Source organism: Ascaphus truei, unplaced genomic scaffold (assembly GCF_040206685.1).
Source record: "Ascaphus truei isolate aAscTru1 unplaced genomic scaffold, aAscTru1.hap1 HAP1_SCAFFOLD_3256, whole genome shotgun sequence".
Classification (NCBI taxonomy): domain Eukaryota; kingdom Metazoa; phylum Chordata; class Amphibia; order Anura; family Ascaphidae; genus Ascaphus; species Ascaphus truei.
Genome location: NW_027456242.1, coordinates 10,001 through 23,018, shown reverse-complemented (window position 1 = coordinate 23,018; position 13,018 = coordinate 10,001). Strand labels below are relative to the sequence as shown.

At 40.8% G+C, this 13,018-nt stretch overlaps 1 protein-coding gene across 1 annotated transcript in view; it reads right to left on the bottom strand.

The window, feature by feature from the left end:
- Nucleotides 1–5,447: 5,447 nt before the first annotated feature.
- LOC142483471 (protein transport protein Sec24B-like) overlaps nucleotides 5,448–13,018 on the bottom strand; it is a 16,134-nt gene continuing 8,563 nt past the window's right edge. Inside the window, exons 4-7 of the mRNA XM_075583480.1 lie at nucleotides 9,031–9,141; nucleotides 8,185–8,360; nucleotides 7,602–7,739; nucleotides 5,448–5,600 (exon numbers count right to left, since the gene is read on the bottom strand). Coding sequence (XP_075439595.1) covers nucleotides 5,463–5,600; nucleotides 7,602–7,739; nucleotides 8,185–8,360; nucleotides 9,031–9,141 — 563 coding nt within the window. The 3' untranslated portion in view covers nucleotides 5,448–5,462. The remainder of the gene's footprint in view (nucleotides 5,601–7,601; nucleotides 7,740–8,184; nucleotides 8,361–9,030; nucleotides 9,142–13,018) is intronic.

Below are 13,018 nucleotides of genomic sequence, written 5' to 3'. Positions count from 1 at the left end.
GAATACTCACAGATAACAGGTGCTGCAAATCAAGTTGATTGCACAGCGTGATGTCAGATGCAGTGCTGACCTTGGGTAACCTCAATGTGAGCACTCAGTACAAAATGTACTTAGTAGCTCAATAGGAAAAATAGTGGAAGCCACTGCAGGGGGATTAAAGTTCACACACTGGCTCCCGAGTCAAAAGTGGTGTGTGTAGGCTCCACATGTATGTGTGTGGCAGAAGCCATAGAGCTGAACTGTGGTCACTATTCACATTGCTGCAGTGTCACACATTATATATCCATTACAATGGTCTTGTGACGCTTCTGCCACAGCTTTATGCCAGGGCAGTTTATATTGGCCACGTGCCGGGTCCACGGAAACAGCCACGGATTTGATACTAGGTCCACGAGTGACCAACAGCCTTCCACATCGTCATTTTAACATTTATATTTATATTTTTGCACTTAGCACGTTGGAATATTGATTTTTGTCTGACAGTACATGTCTGACCTTGGCCACATATGCAATTTGTGGTTGGGTCATTCTTTCTGTTTGCCACATAAGTGACACTGCAGCAATGTGAATAGGGACCACAGTTCAGCTCTATGGCTTCTGCCACACACATACATGTGGAGCCTACACACACCACTTTTGACTCGGGAGCCAGTGTGTGAACTTTAATCCCCCTGCAGTGGCTTCCACTATTTTTCCTATTGAGCTACTAAGTACATTTTGTACTGAGTGCTCACATTGAGGTTACCCAAGGTCAGCACCTCATCTGACATCACGCTGTGCAATCAACTTGATTTGCAGCACCTGTTATCTGTGAGTATTCTAGGGGTATATATATGTGTTCACTTCTGTCCTGTAACTGCACAACCTTGACAAAGGTCCCATTCGTGGACCGAAACGTTGGTTTTGTGTTTATTTTTTCAATACACTTGTTTGTTCAATTCTGGAGTGCTGCCTGTTTTCGTTTCCAAACGGTATCGTATTGCTTATTCTTCATTATAGGATCTGCACCCACGTCAGTGACTATTATTACGGAGTGCTTTTTGTTCTTTTTCTATGATATATATATCATAAAAATAAAAATAAATAGCGGTATTACAAGTCCATCTAAATGCAGATTTTACCATATGAGAATCCTTTTTATTGGGGAAAAACATTTGCTTCGATAAGGATCATATATATTCTGAGCTCAATTAAGGTTATATTTTTTCTCACAAACTTTTGGCTAACAAGTATGGTCTTTTACCCCTGTTCTGTGCTAGAAGGGCCATTAACAATTTGCTAAGCAAACAGGATTTAGCCAAGCACACTACCACCAATGACATGGATGAACACCCACAGTGCAGAAAAGCTAAATAATTTGACTCCTACTTTTCAAACATTTCAAGTTTGCAAAGCTGTTTGAATCCAGGACAGGAAGGGAGCAGGATCGTCAGGAACACCCAGAAAAAAACATACAATAACAAATCATAGTGTAGTACTTAAGGACAATTATGGGTCAGATTTCAGAAAAAACTTGGCTCTTACGGATCGCCTACTTACAAGAAGCAGGATAAAAAACAGCGTTTTTGTATGTAAAGTTGAATAATATATTCCTCCGCCTAAGATAGCAGCATACAGCAGTCACTGATGGTTGTAAACTGGATAGTGTAATCGCCGGGGCTTTCGCTCTCACAGAACAGCAACCGCATTCATACAGAGAAAGAGGGAAACATAGTGTGTACCAGGTAACACTAAAAATTTATAAAAGAAGCATAGAAATGTGTACTCACAATGCAACGTGTGAGCACATTCACATAAGGTTTCTTTGAATATCAGGCAGCTACACAAACGGCTTGGCAGTTGGAAATGTCCTCCACTCCACTCAGAAATCCCCTCCTCGAGGGTGCCCCCTCGTCCGGATAGATGGCGTCTTGACGTCACTTCCTGGCCTCGGAGTGACGCCTTCCGGTAAGGACGGGAAGATCAGGGGGTATGGAAGACTCGCCGAGCCGCAGCAGCAGTGCCTCTGGGGTTGGAGCAGGCTATCAGACCATCAGGTTATGATGCAGCTGTACTCTGTCTCCTTCCTTAGCTTGGCTCAAGTACAGCTGCATCATAACCCCAGAGGCACTGCTGCTGCGGCTCGGCGAGTCTTCCATACCCCCTGATCTTCCCGTCCTTACCGGAAGGCGTCACTCCGAGGCCAGGAAGTGACGTCAGACGCCATCTATCCGGACGAGGGGGCACCCTCGAGGAGGGGATTTCTGAGTGGAGTGGAGGACATTTCCAACTGCCAAGCCGTTTGTGTAGCTGCCTGATATTCAAAGAAACCTTATGTGAATGTGCTCACACGTTGCATTGTGAGTACACATTTCTATGCTTCTTTTATAAATTTTTAGTGTTACCTGGTACACACTATGTTTCCCTCTTTCTCTGTATGAATGCGGTTGCTGTTCTGTGAGAGCGAAAGCCCCGGCGATTACACTATCCAGTTTACAACCATCAGTGACTGCTGTATGCTGCTATCTTAGGCGGAGGAATATATTATTCAACTTTACATACAAAAACGCTGTTTTTTATCCTGCTTCTTGTAAGTAGGCGATCCGTAAGAGCCAAGTTTCTTCTTGAATTCTGACCCATAATTGTCCATAAGTACTACACTATGATTTGTTATTGTATGTTTTTTTCTGGGTGTTCCTGATGATCCTGCTCCCTTCCTGTCCTGGATTCATACGTTTTGTGAGGGAATCAGTGTATATTCCCTGGAAGGTTGAGAGTTTCTTTCAGTTACACAATATATTATTTAATATTATTTAAATATCACTATCACTGTGTTTTAGCGCCACACTGAATCACTGGGTTTCACAAGTTTGCAAAGCTGATCATATGACTTTAGCCTTCAAAATATTTTAACAGCTTATCAAGCATGCTTTGCTGATCTGCAGAATTGACTCCTCTGGTCCAACCTTATTAATAAGGCATTAAGATGTGGAAAGCGGATAAGAACAAGTGTGAAATATTTTTAGAAAGATCCAATGATATGAAGTTACTGCTGGAGGATATAATATCAGCATCTCTGCAGTTTTTGGAGAAAATGCTTTGTGCTAGAAGAATTGGGTGGCATGGTGAGCAGTTAATGAAAGTTGTGACGCCGCTTATTATAATCTATTTTCAAGTAACCCCACACCCTCACATGCACTAAATCATCAACAGTATGGGGAATATCAATCACAGTACAATAGACCTGTCTTGTGTTGTAATTAACCAATCATTAATAAAAATGACAACCATATTAGGCATTATGCACAATTTAGTAGCACAACCGCCATTAGAAGATTTACCTGCATGGATTAAAACCTAATTATTTATTATATAGTTTTACTTTAAAATTATGTAGGTTGACACCTTATAGGGCACCAACATTAGTGTTCTGCCTACATTAAATGATTTAGTGTACAGAGTGTTAGAAGCTTCAAAGGTTTCTTCTTTAAGAGTACTGTGTAATGTGGGCCCCCCTAAAAACGTATCATAACCGACAATGAATGTATATGTTTCAAGGACCAGTACTGCTACTACCACCAATAATAAAACAACTACAAACATTTTAATACAGTTACATAGTAGATGAGATTGAAAAAAAGACACACACTAAACCTATGTTAAATTTCACCAGTTGATAAGCATTCTATCGTTACATTGATTCAGAGGAAGGTAAACAAAAAACCTCAGTGAAAAAGAAGCCAATCATGTCTCATAAGTGGAAAATATAAAATATAAATTCCTTCGCGACTTTCCCCAGAACAGCATACTTCTCATGTTCAACTTATTTGGTATATCCCAGTATACCTTTTCTTAAATCTATTGCATCTGCCATCACACACTCCACCGGTATCAGATTGAGCATTTTAATTGCCCTTACTGTAAAGAATAATTATTTCTGCTGCTGGTGAAATCTCCAATCCTCTATTCTCAAGGGATGACTCCGTGTAATTTGTATCATCCTTGGGATAAGAAGTTCCCGACAGTTTCTTGTATTGACCTTAACTATATTTGTAAATCGTTATCCCCATTCTAGACCCTTCTTTTCAAATGTAAACAAACATAATTTAGATGTTTTTTTCTTAATCTGGTGGCTCGGCTGCACTTTTTCAAGTTTCATAATGTCTTTTTTATGGAGTGGCGCCCAAAACCTACCCCATTTCTATAGCATACACTTATTTCCATAATATACATTTATTTTTTGTAACACACAACGCATGCATGCACATATTTAGGAGTTGTCTAGTGAAAAATGAATTGCCTTTTAAACCCCACATGCATGCGTTATTATATACATGAGACATTTTCACTGTGCCGGAAGCATTTAAAAATTAAATTGTAAATCCTAATAAAATACACAAACATCTTTTATGTCAACACAGATTATATTAGTGATGGAAACCTATTACAGCGCTGCTGTCAGCACAGCAGTCACACAGCGTTCCTGGTAGCCTTAAAGCATTCATTTCATTATTTTTAACATGATTGGAACTGCGGGGATGCCCAAAGCGGTGGCTGAATAATCTAAGCTTAACATGCCTCTAAAATGAAGGACTGAAAATTGGATTTTAGAAACAAATTTTGCAAGCCAACTGATGAATTTAGAGCGTTTTTCACTATCATACCTAAATAGGCAGCTTTTAGAAGAAAAAGAACAGTCACGGAGGCATTACAATAACGTATTACCCATTCTAAGAAATACAACTAATTTGCTATATTTTTTACATTATACAAGTAAATATAACAGGTTACGAATATAAAAAAATAGTGCAATAAAACTCTTGGGGTCAAACAGCAAAATACTCTGGCCCTTGTACATTCTGAAGTTACACTGCCTCAGAAATCAGTTGACAAAAAAACTGCTCACTAGGAGTTTAAAAATGGTAAAAAAAAATAAAAAATCTGTAATTACACAGGTAAATAAGAATTTTAACTCAGGGAGTGTTAGGACCTTCTAAGGGTCATGTCTTGAAGTGGCGGCAGGCTTAAGACGCTTTGGCCAAAGGGTTGAACTAAATAACCCTTTTTAAAGAGAATATATGGGTATTGCACGGTGTATTTTTGTTACATTGGAAGTAGCTTTGGGCATCTTTGTTGGTTTTTTTATTTGTTTATTTTAGTTTAAAAATGTTTGCCAGCACTGACCAACAACTCATACTGCCATTATTATTATTATTTGTAAAGAGCCAATATATTCCTGATGTGGTCTGCGATCTACGAGGAGAGGTAGAGATATCCATTTAGAACTTGGGTTCTGTGGATTGTGAAAATGTCATCCATTTATTCTCATATGGAACAACATTTCTGCTGCCTACTAATTAAGTGAATAATATATCATTTATAACTAGAAATACAGATATACATATATACTACATAATTTGTTATTTTTCTAAATACTTAAGACGGCTCTGCAATAATTAAGACATTCTTACAATAGCATGAGTTTAGAAAAAAGATTTAAAAATGCATAAACTTACTGAACCGGAATCCATAAGGAAAGCTCCTTCTCTCGCCAGCTTTTCTGCAGATAAGGGCTGAAGCGGTGGCTGAGGCACAACCCGGTCACTAACATGTATAGCCCCCTATAAGACAGAAAAGACCAGCATTACTACTTCTTGTTTTAAAAAGATGGTCTTTTTGAGCCACTGGTTGTTGTCACCGATATTCATTATGCTCTCTTAGCATTGTCGTCACTATGACACTAATGACATTTCAATCATATGACGCACAACAACAGAGCTACTCAACCTCACAAAAAATAAAAGCTGCGCTGTGCAGTAACTTATGTTTGTCACACAGTCTGATAACTATTGTATTGATTAACACACAAATTCCCAGCAAGCTCAAACCACCACACACAGAGACACACACACACAGAGACACACACACACAGAGACACACACACAGAGACACACACACAGAGACACACAGACAGACAGGTCAAAAGGAGTGCTACTGAGCGTGGCAAATTTATACAACAAAAGACAAGGGAGCCCAATGCTACATCCAATTGACAAAGTACATATGGTAATAAGTATAAAGTGTAAATACTTCAATAAAATTTTCTTGTTATTTAGTTAAACCCTTTGGCCAAAGCGTCATAAGCCTGCATACCAACGTCAAGGTATAACCCAATTTGCATGTCCTAACACTACACTGTGAACCTTTCCTTTTACCTCTGTATGAGGGGGAACAACCATAGTAGGTCCTGTCCATGCAGCAAAATGAGAAAACCTCCCAAGTTAAAAAGGTGGGGAGAGGTGATTATGTTATAGTTATGGTTGTTCCCCTTCATACAGAGGTAAAAAGGAAAGGTTCACAGTGTAGTGTAGGACCTGCAAATTTGGTTATACCTTGACGTTGGTATGCAGGCTTATGACTCTTTGGCCAAAGGGTTTAAGTAAATAACCAAGAAATTATTATTATTGAAGTACTGTATTTAACTTTATACTTATTACCATATAGGTTTTGTCAATTGGATGTAGCATTGGGCTCCCCTGTCTTTTGTTGTATGTAACTATTGTATTGTAAAGAAAAAGTCTGTACTAAAACTCTCAAACAAATATACAAAACCTGACCATAATAACTAAATGGGGGCACCAGAAAGCTGAAAGAGAGACCTAGCAAGGTACAGATTTAGCAAAACTTCGTGTCCTTGTGGCCGCTGAAACAAAAGCTTAACATTATACTTAGGTTACAAACTACTTATGACATGCACAATGCGATCTTATTGGATGTTGTCAGTTGCCTTGGCAATGTGATTACTGCTTCAGCAGTTTTCATACATCAATGTCACATGGTCAAATGCAAACAATGGAGCAAGCCTTTGGCTTCAACGGTTCGGTGCATGATGCCCTAAAGTTTAGTGACTAAACCTTTATAAAACACGAGGGGGAAAAAAAAAAACCAATCTGGTAAAAGAAGGCTCATCAATTTACATTGAATTGTGGAGATGACATTATTTTGTGCAATAACTGAAAAGCTATAAACAAAACTACCAAGGATTGTGTGGCTGACAGTCTCTACTACTGAATGCTTGAAAAGTAACACTAATTATAGCTATTAGCTATGCATTTTGTATCAGGTAAATGAAGCACCGAACCAGAGGCTGTAAAAATCCCACCTAAATAAAAGACTACCCGACAGCTGAGGGTCAGGTATAATTTTTTTAGAAATACAAATGGAGGTCACATGCAGACAGCTGCTATCTGTCATACAGAATGAATAGGCTCCACACAGCTAACAGAAGGAACACCATTTATACACACACACACACACACACACACACACACACACACACACACACACACACACACACACACACACACACACACACACACACAGAGAGAGAGAGAGAGAGAGAGAGACAGAGAGAGAGAGAGAGACAGACAGAGAGAGACAGAGACAAAGAGAAAGAAAGAGGGGGCTTTATGGCTAGAAAGACAAAAGCAGTGATTAGAACAACTGAAATAACTAGACTGTCACTGAAAATGGTACTGCAGTTTAATCAAATTGAAAATGTCAAACACCACTGGATGCTTTTTTCTAAAATTGCTTCATATTTCATGCATATGTTTTCATACCTCATCGGTAAGCCTGTCTATTCTGTACAGATTTGGGTGAATCATTCTCATCAGATGAACAAGCGGCTGATATTTCATCTGGCACATAGCAAAGACTCTATCATCCAGACGTGTACTGGTGCCAGTCCTGAAGGCTTTCTAGATATACAGTATAAATACAATTATTAATTTTCATTATTTTTCAAGGAGACAATAGAGCTGCAGTGACAAAATGGTTCAACAATGATGTATTGTGTGATATCATTATAATTGAATAACAATGTTATCTTGGCATGCTTTATGCTAACCTTCACAAGTTTCATGGAAGTAGAATGGTGGCACAAACACTAGCCAAAACATGAAATATACAATAAACCAGTTTTGATTTTGATTTTTTCTTCACTATTCTAATCATAAAATTATTGTGAATGTTTTAACACAAAATAATTGTCAGATGTAGCTTTGGTTTATGTAAAATATATGGTTTACACAGGTGTACCCACCGCACAGTTCCATCGTCACACCGAAGAATAGCATGCTACATTTAAACCAGTCCAATCAACACGTCACTGAATACTGTACTGTTTGAAATTCAAAAACATACTTGCTTCAGGAGAGCCTGAATATAGAGAGGAAACAGCTTCAGAGAGTTTGGTGCTATCAGCGTGGACTGCTGTAGGTTTGAAAGTGTTGAGCTGTAGGACGCTAATGAATCTACCACTGCATTTACTAAGGCATCTCTTGCATCTGAAAGACTTGATGTGATTGATCGATCTGCAGCTGTAATAACAAAATCACAAAACTAAAAATGATATCACTGTTTATGCAACTGTATTTTTGAAGTGAAACTTCTTTAGCGGCACCTACCACATGAAAATTTCCCTGGCAGTAAATTGCGCGCACATCCCCCAACTGGTTATTTTTTAACACTTGACTACAACCTATTTCAGGCACCTGCCATTCTGTGTTACCATCAGCCACTTTGCAATATCATACATAATAGATAAGACTGACCATAAAAGTAATTTAAAAACAGTGACTAACATTTTTTTAAAAATCACCATGTTACTACTGTTTGGGTGCTAGAAGAGACATGTTTAAGTCTTAAGCACGGAACAACCAATAAAAGATTTGTAGCTAAAGCTACGTATAAAATGTACTTAACAGCCTGCTGCATGTCTCTAGTGTTCTAAACGCAAACCTCTCAAAGGTAGCCTGGCGTAACCAAACGACCCCGTAAATCTCCACTTTCAATCTCCACACGAGTCACATTTTTACCTATTTGATTAAGGCCCTCTAGTAGTCAAAATTACAAAATCACGGAACAACTTGGCACCTTTATTTGATATTTCAAACAAATGCTTTTTATTTGTATTGCTCATTGAATTTGTTTTAGCATTATAGAACACCCCCAGGTATTTTTTATTTATAGATTATTTTTTTAACTCACCCATGCTTGCCAAAAGGCAGGTAACAGCTTGCACATCTGCTCCTGCAAACACATCAGGCAGAGAATTCACCACCGGCAGACACAGTGTGTGCACACGAATCCTACGTTGACCTGTGTAGAAATAGGGGTATTTTTTTTTTAAAGTCTCATAGTGAACCCGGCATATAATATACTATTCTGCATACTATCATTCAAGGGAACAATTTTCTATTAAAGGCCTCTGTAGTGTCAAAATCTGGCAACAACTCATCTTCCATTTGGACGTAGGTTACAATAATTGGCTCGGGTATAAAGGAGACATTCACTCCACCAAGATCAAATATCCATAGTTACACGCTTAAATGATACAACAAAAAGCGTCCCCAACACACCAAACAAGGAGGGAATAATACATTTTGCCATGGAGGGACTAGAAGGAAAAATCGTAAGTGAATTTCTCCATTTCTTCTGCGTCCCCATGCAACATGAATGAAATATAGCAAAGCATACACGATAAACTGGAAAAGACTACGCACTTACTGACCGCCTGTAAAACTCGTCTGCCAAGCCTGGCATCTACTGAATCCTGCAGATCCAGCCTGTATGTCTAATAAATGTAGGGACGACGTAGCTGCATTACAAATCTCCCCTGGTATGACATCCAATCCCATGTAATGAGCATTAACTTTAAACTGTGGAATGTGGCCAACTGATTTACAAGCTTCGGAACTGCAACTTGTAATCCATTTTGGAAAAATCGACTGTCCTTTTCAGGTCCTGAACACTATATAAAATGTTTGCTCTGAGGATCTAAAGTTCACTGGTAAAGTAGCTGTCTGCAGGGATTGCCATTTTTTGCATTTTATTTTTGTGGGAAGATAAAATTAAGCTCTCCTCAAAGCCGAATGCAGTCTAAAGATTACCTCAGAAAAAGTTAAGAAAAGAGCAGGACATGCTCAGGTGGGCAAGATACTAACATTATATGAGAAATCCATACAGGCTTGTAGAGCTGCCGCTCTAATATAATAATTAATAGTCTGAATAACATCCGAATTGTGAAGCATCTCATTGGATGGATTAGCGAAAAATGAAGATAGTAAGCAGGAAGGTTCTCATAATTGTCCCATTCTTTCTGCTCAATTTCCATGCCGTAAACTGAAATAGTTCTGGCTTGGGGTGAATTATGGGGTTCTGATGCAGAAAATTAGGGCATTTGGGGGAGAGGTCAAGGTTGCCGAATCAAAAGATGAAGTCTGAGAATCAATGCCTTTTCAGCTTGTTTCGGGCTATCAGTGTGGTCATCTCTGCCCCATCCTATTTTAGCTTCATGAGAACTATCTGAATTAAAGGAATTGGTGGGAAGATGAATTCACAAAGACTTCAGGTACTCTCAAAAACAACAGACACAGTAGGTGAAAGATACAGCATAAAAAACTTTATATGTAAAATGGAGAACAACAATAAAGATTGCACTCACACAAACATTATTTTTCTAGTCACCGGTATTTTGGAATTCCTAACTCACTTAGACAGAGACTTCTCCTGCTTTCAACACCTCTGGATCTATGATCGCTCGGGGTCAACAGGTTCCAAAAAACTTTGGTTTGCCTCGCCTCCTGCTTTGACTACCTGTGCCTTTGATAGTAACATGGCCAGGCTGGCGACTTCAAGGTGCTCACTGCTAGGGCCTGCAATCAGGTGTCTATGGAACAGGGTCCCATGTGATCGCAGGGACCCAGATGTTATGTGAATCCGGAAGTGGTTTCGCGGGGAAGATAGGAGGCATAGCTCTTGCTTTCTCCTGCAGCCGACTGAGTTCCAATAATCCTACGCGTTTCACCGCTGGTTGTGCTTTCATCAAGGGATACATCAATGTATCATTTAATGAAGGGCATGAAGGATATGTTGAACCCAAGCACCCGAGCGATCGGAGATCCAGAGGTGAAAGGAGATGCAGCTTCTCTAATGGACAGTTAGGAACTCCAAAATACAGGCGAATATACTGTATTGTATGTCTATTTATATAGCGCCATAAATATACATAGCGCTTCACAGTAGTAATACATGTTGTAATCATATAAATAACAAATCATGGGAATAAGTACTTCAGACACACTGTAAGAGTAACTTTAAGGAAGAGGAGTCCCTGCTCCGAGGAGCTTACAATCTAATTGGTAGGTAAGGGGAACGTATAGAGACAGTAGGAGGGAATTCTAGTAAGTGCGTCTGCAGGGGGCCAAGCTTTATGTATCATGTGTCCAGGCTGATCCACTGTGTAATTCATATGCTTCTTTAAGCAAATGTGTCTTAAGGTGGGTCTTAAAGGTGGATAGAGAGGGTGCTAGTCGGGTATTTAGGGGAAGGGCATTCCAGAGGTGCGGGGCAGAAAGTGAGAAAGGTTTCAGGCGGGAGAGGGCTTTAGATACAAAGGGGGTAGAAAGAAGACATCCTTGAGAAGAACGCAAGAGTCGGGATGGTGCATAGCGAGAAATTAGGGCTGAGATGTAAGGAGGGGCAGAAGAGTGTAAAGCTTTAAAAGTGAGGAGGAGAATTGAGTGTGAGATGCGGGATTTGATCGGAAGCCAGGAGAGGGATTTCAGGAGGGGAGACGCGGGGACAGATTTAGGAAATATACCATGTTTTGTTTGTAAGAGCAATCTTTGTTGTTCTCCATTTGACATATAAAGGATTTTATGCTATGTCTTGCGCCTATCGTTTGTTTTTGAGGTTATGTGGCTGAAGAGAATTGGAAACCTTATACTTTGGGCAGCAGAAGAGACAGTTCATTCATTAATTAGTTTTTATAAATGATGTTTTCTTTATACTGTACATGAATATGTTTTTCATGTAAACATTTTAGAAAATCTAATATTACCGTATATTTTACAAATAGGAAGATCAATTTTTTTCTTTTTAATGTGAATAAATTATTTTTGGACGAGGATCATGAGATCAACGCACCCAACTCCCCTCCCCCACTTTTTTACTTCAGGAACTTTGCTTTCTTTTGACGGATCTGGTGGTGCCTCTCTTCTGCAGTATTTGAGGAGGCTGTGATGTCCATGATCTGGTATAAGGCCTCGGTCCCGCTGCGCTCGTTGGCGCGGGTGGCGGGTCGCGAGTTCCCCACCAGCAGGGGAATCCTCGCGAGCCGGTCCCGGTCCCCACTGGCTGCACAGCTGATTACACGCTGTAGCGCGTCAGCCGCTGGAGACACCAGAGAATGGTGTTTTCTAGCTTTGACGCGTGACGTGTGTGGCTGTGAGCCAATGGGGAGGGGAGGCTTCGGGAGGAGGAGAGGCTTCGGGAGGAGGAGAGGCTTCGGGGAGCGGGGAGGAGTGTGGAGGGACAGCAGGTGAGTGCCTTTCTCTGTGTGTGTGTCTGAGTGCGTGCATGCCTATCTGTGTGTGTATGTGTGTGCCCGAGTGCGTGAGTGCCTGCCTCTGTCTGTCTGTGTGTGTGTGTATGAGTGCCTGCCTGTGTGTGCGCGCGTGTGTGTGTGTATGAGTGCGTGAGTGCCTGCCTGCGTGTGTGTGTTTAAACTTACTTTCCAGCTCCAGCCCGAGTCCGTGGAGGGAGGGGGGGGGGGGAGAGTAGCGGGTCCCTCCGCTCAAGCCACGCCCCCCTCCCTGTCAAACCGCCCACCTCCCGATCAAACCTCCCACCTCCCGCCCACCTCCCGCCCACCTCCCGATCAAACCTCCCACCTCCCGCCCACCTCCCGATCAAACCGCCCACCTCCCGCTCCGGCTCCCGCTCCCTACAGACCGCAGATCGCGGTCTGTGTATCTCAGCGCACCGCCTGTCAGCAGCGCAGGTGCGCTGACTCTGGGAGCGGGGCCTTAGCCTTAGATCGCCTGGCCTGTAATATGAGCATTGAGATCCAGAGATCTTGCTAATGTATATCTCTTCTAGTGAGGCAGAAATGTCCTCTCTCCAAGAAATATTTAGTGCTTCACAAAACTGGAAGGAAGGCAACAATACAATCTTCCCTATGGATGAATAATCA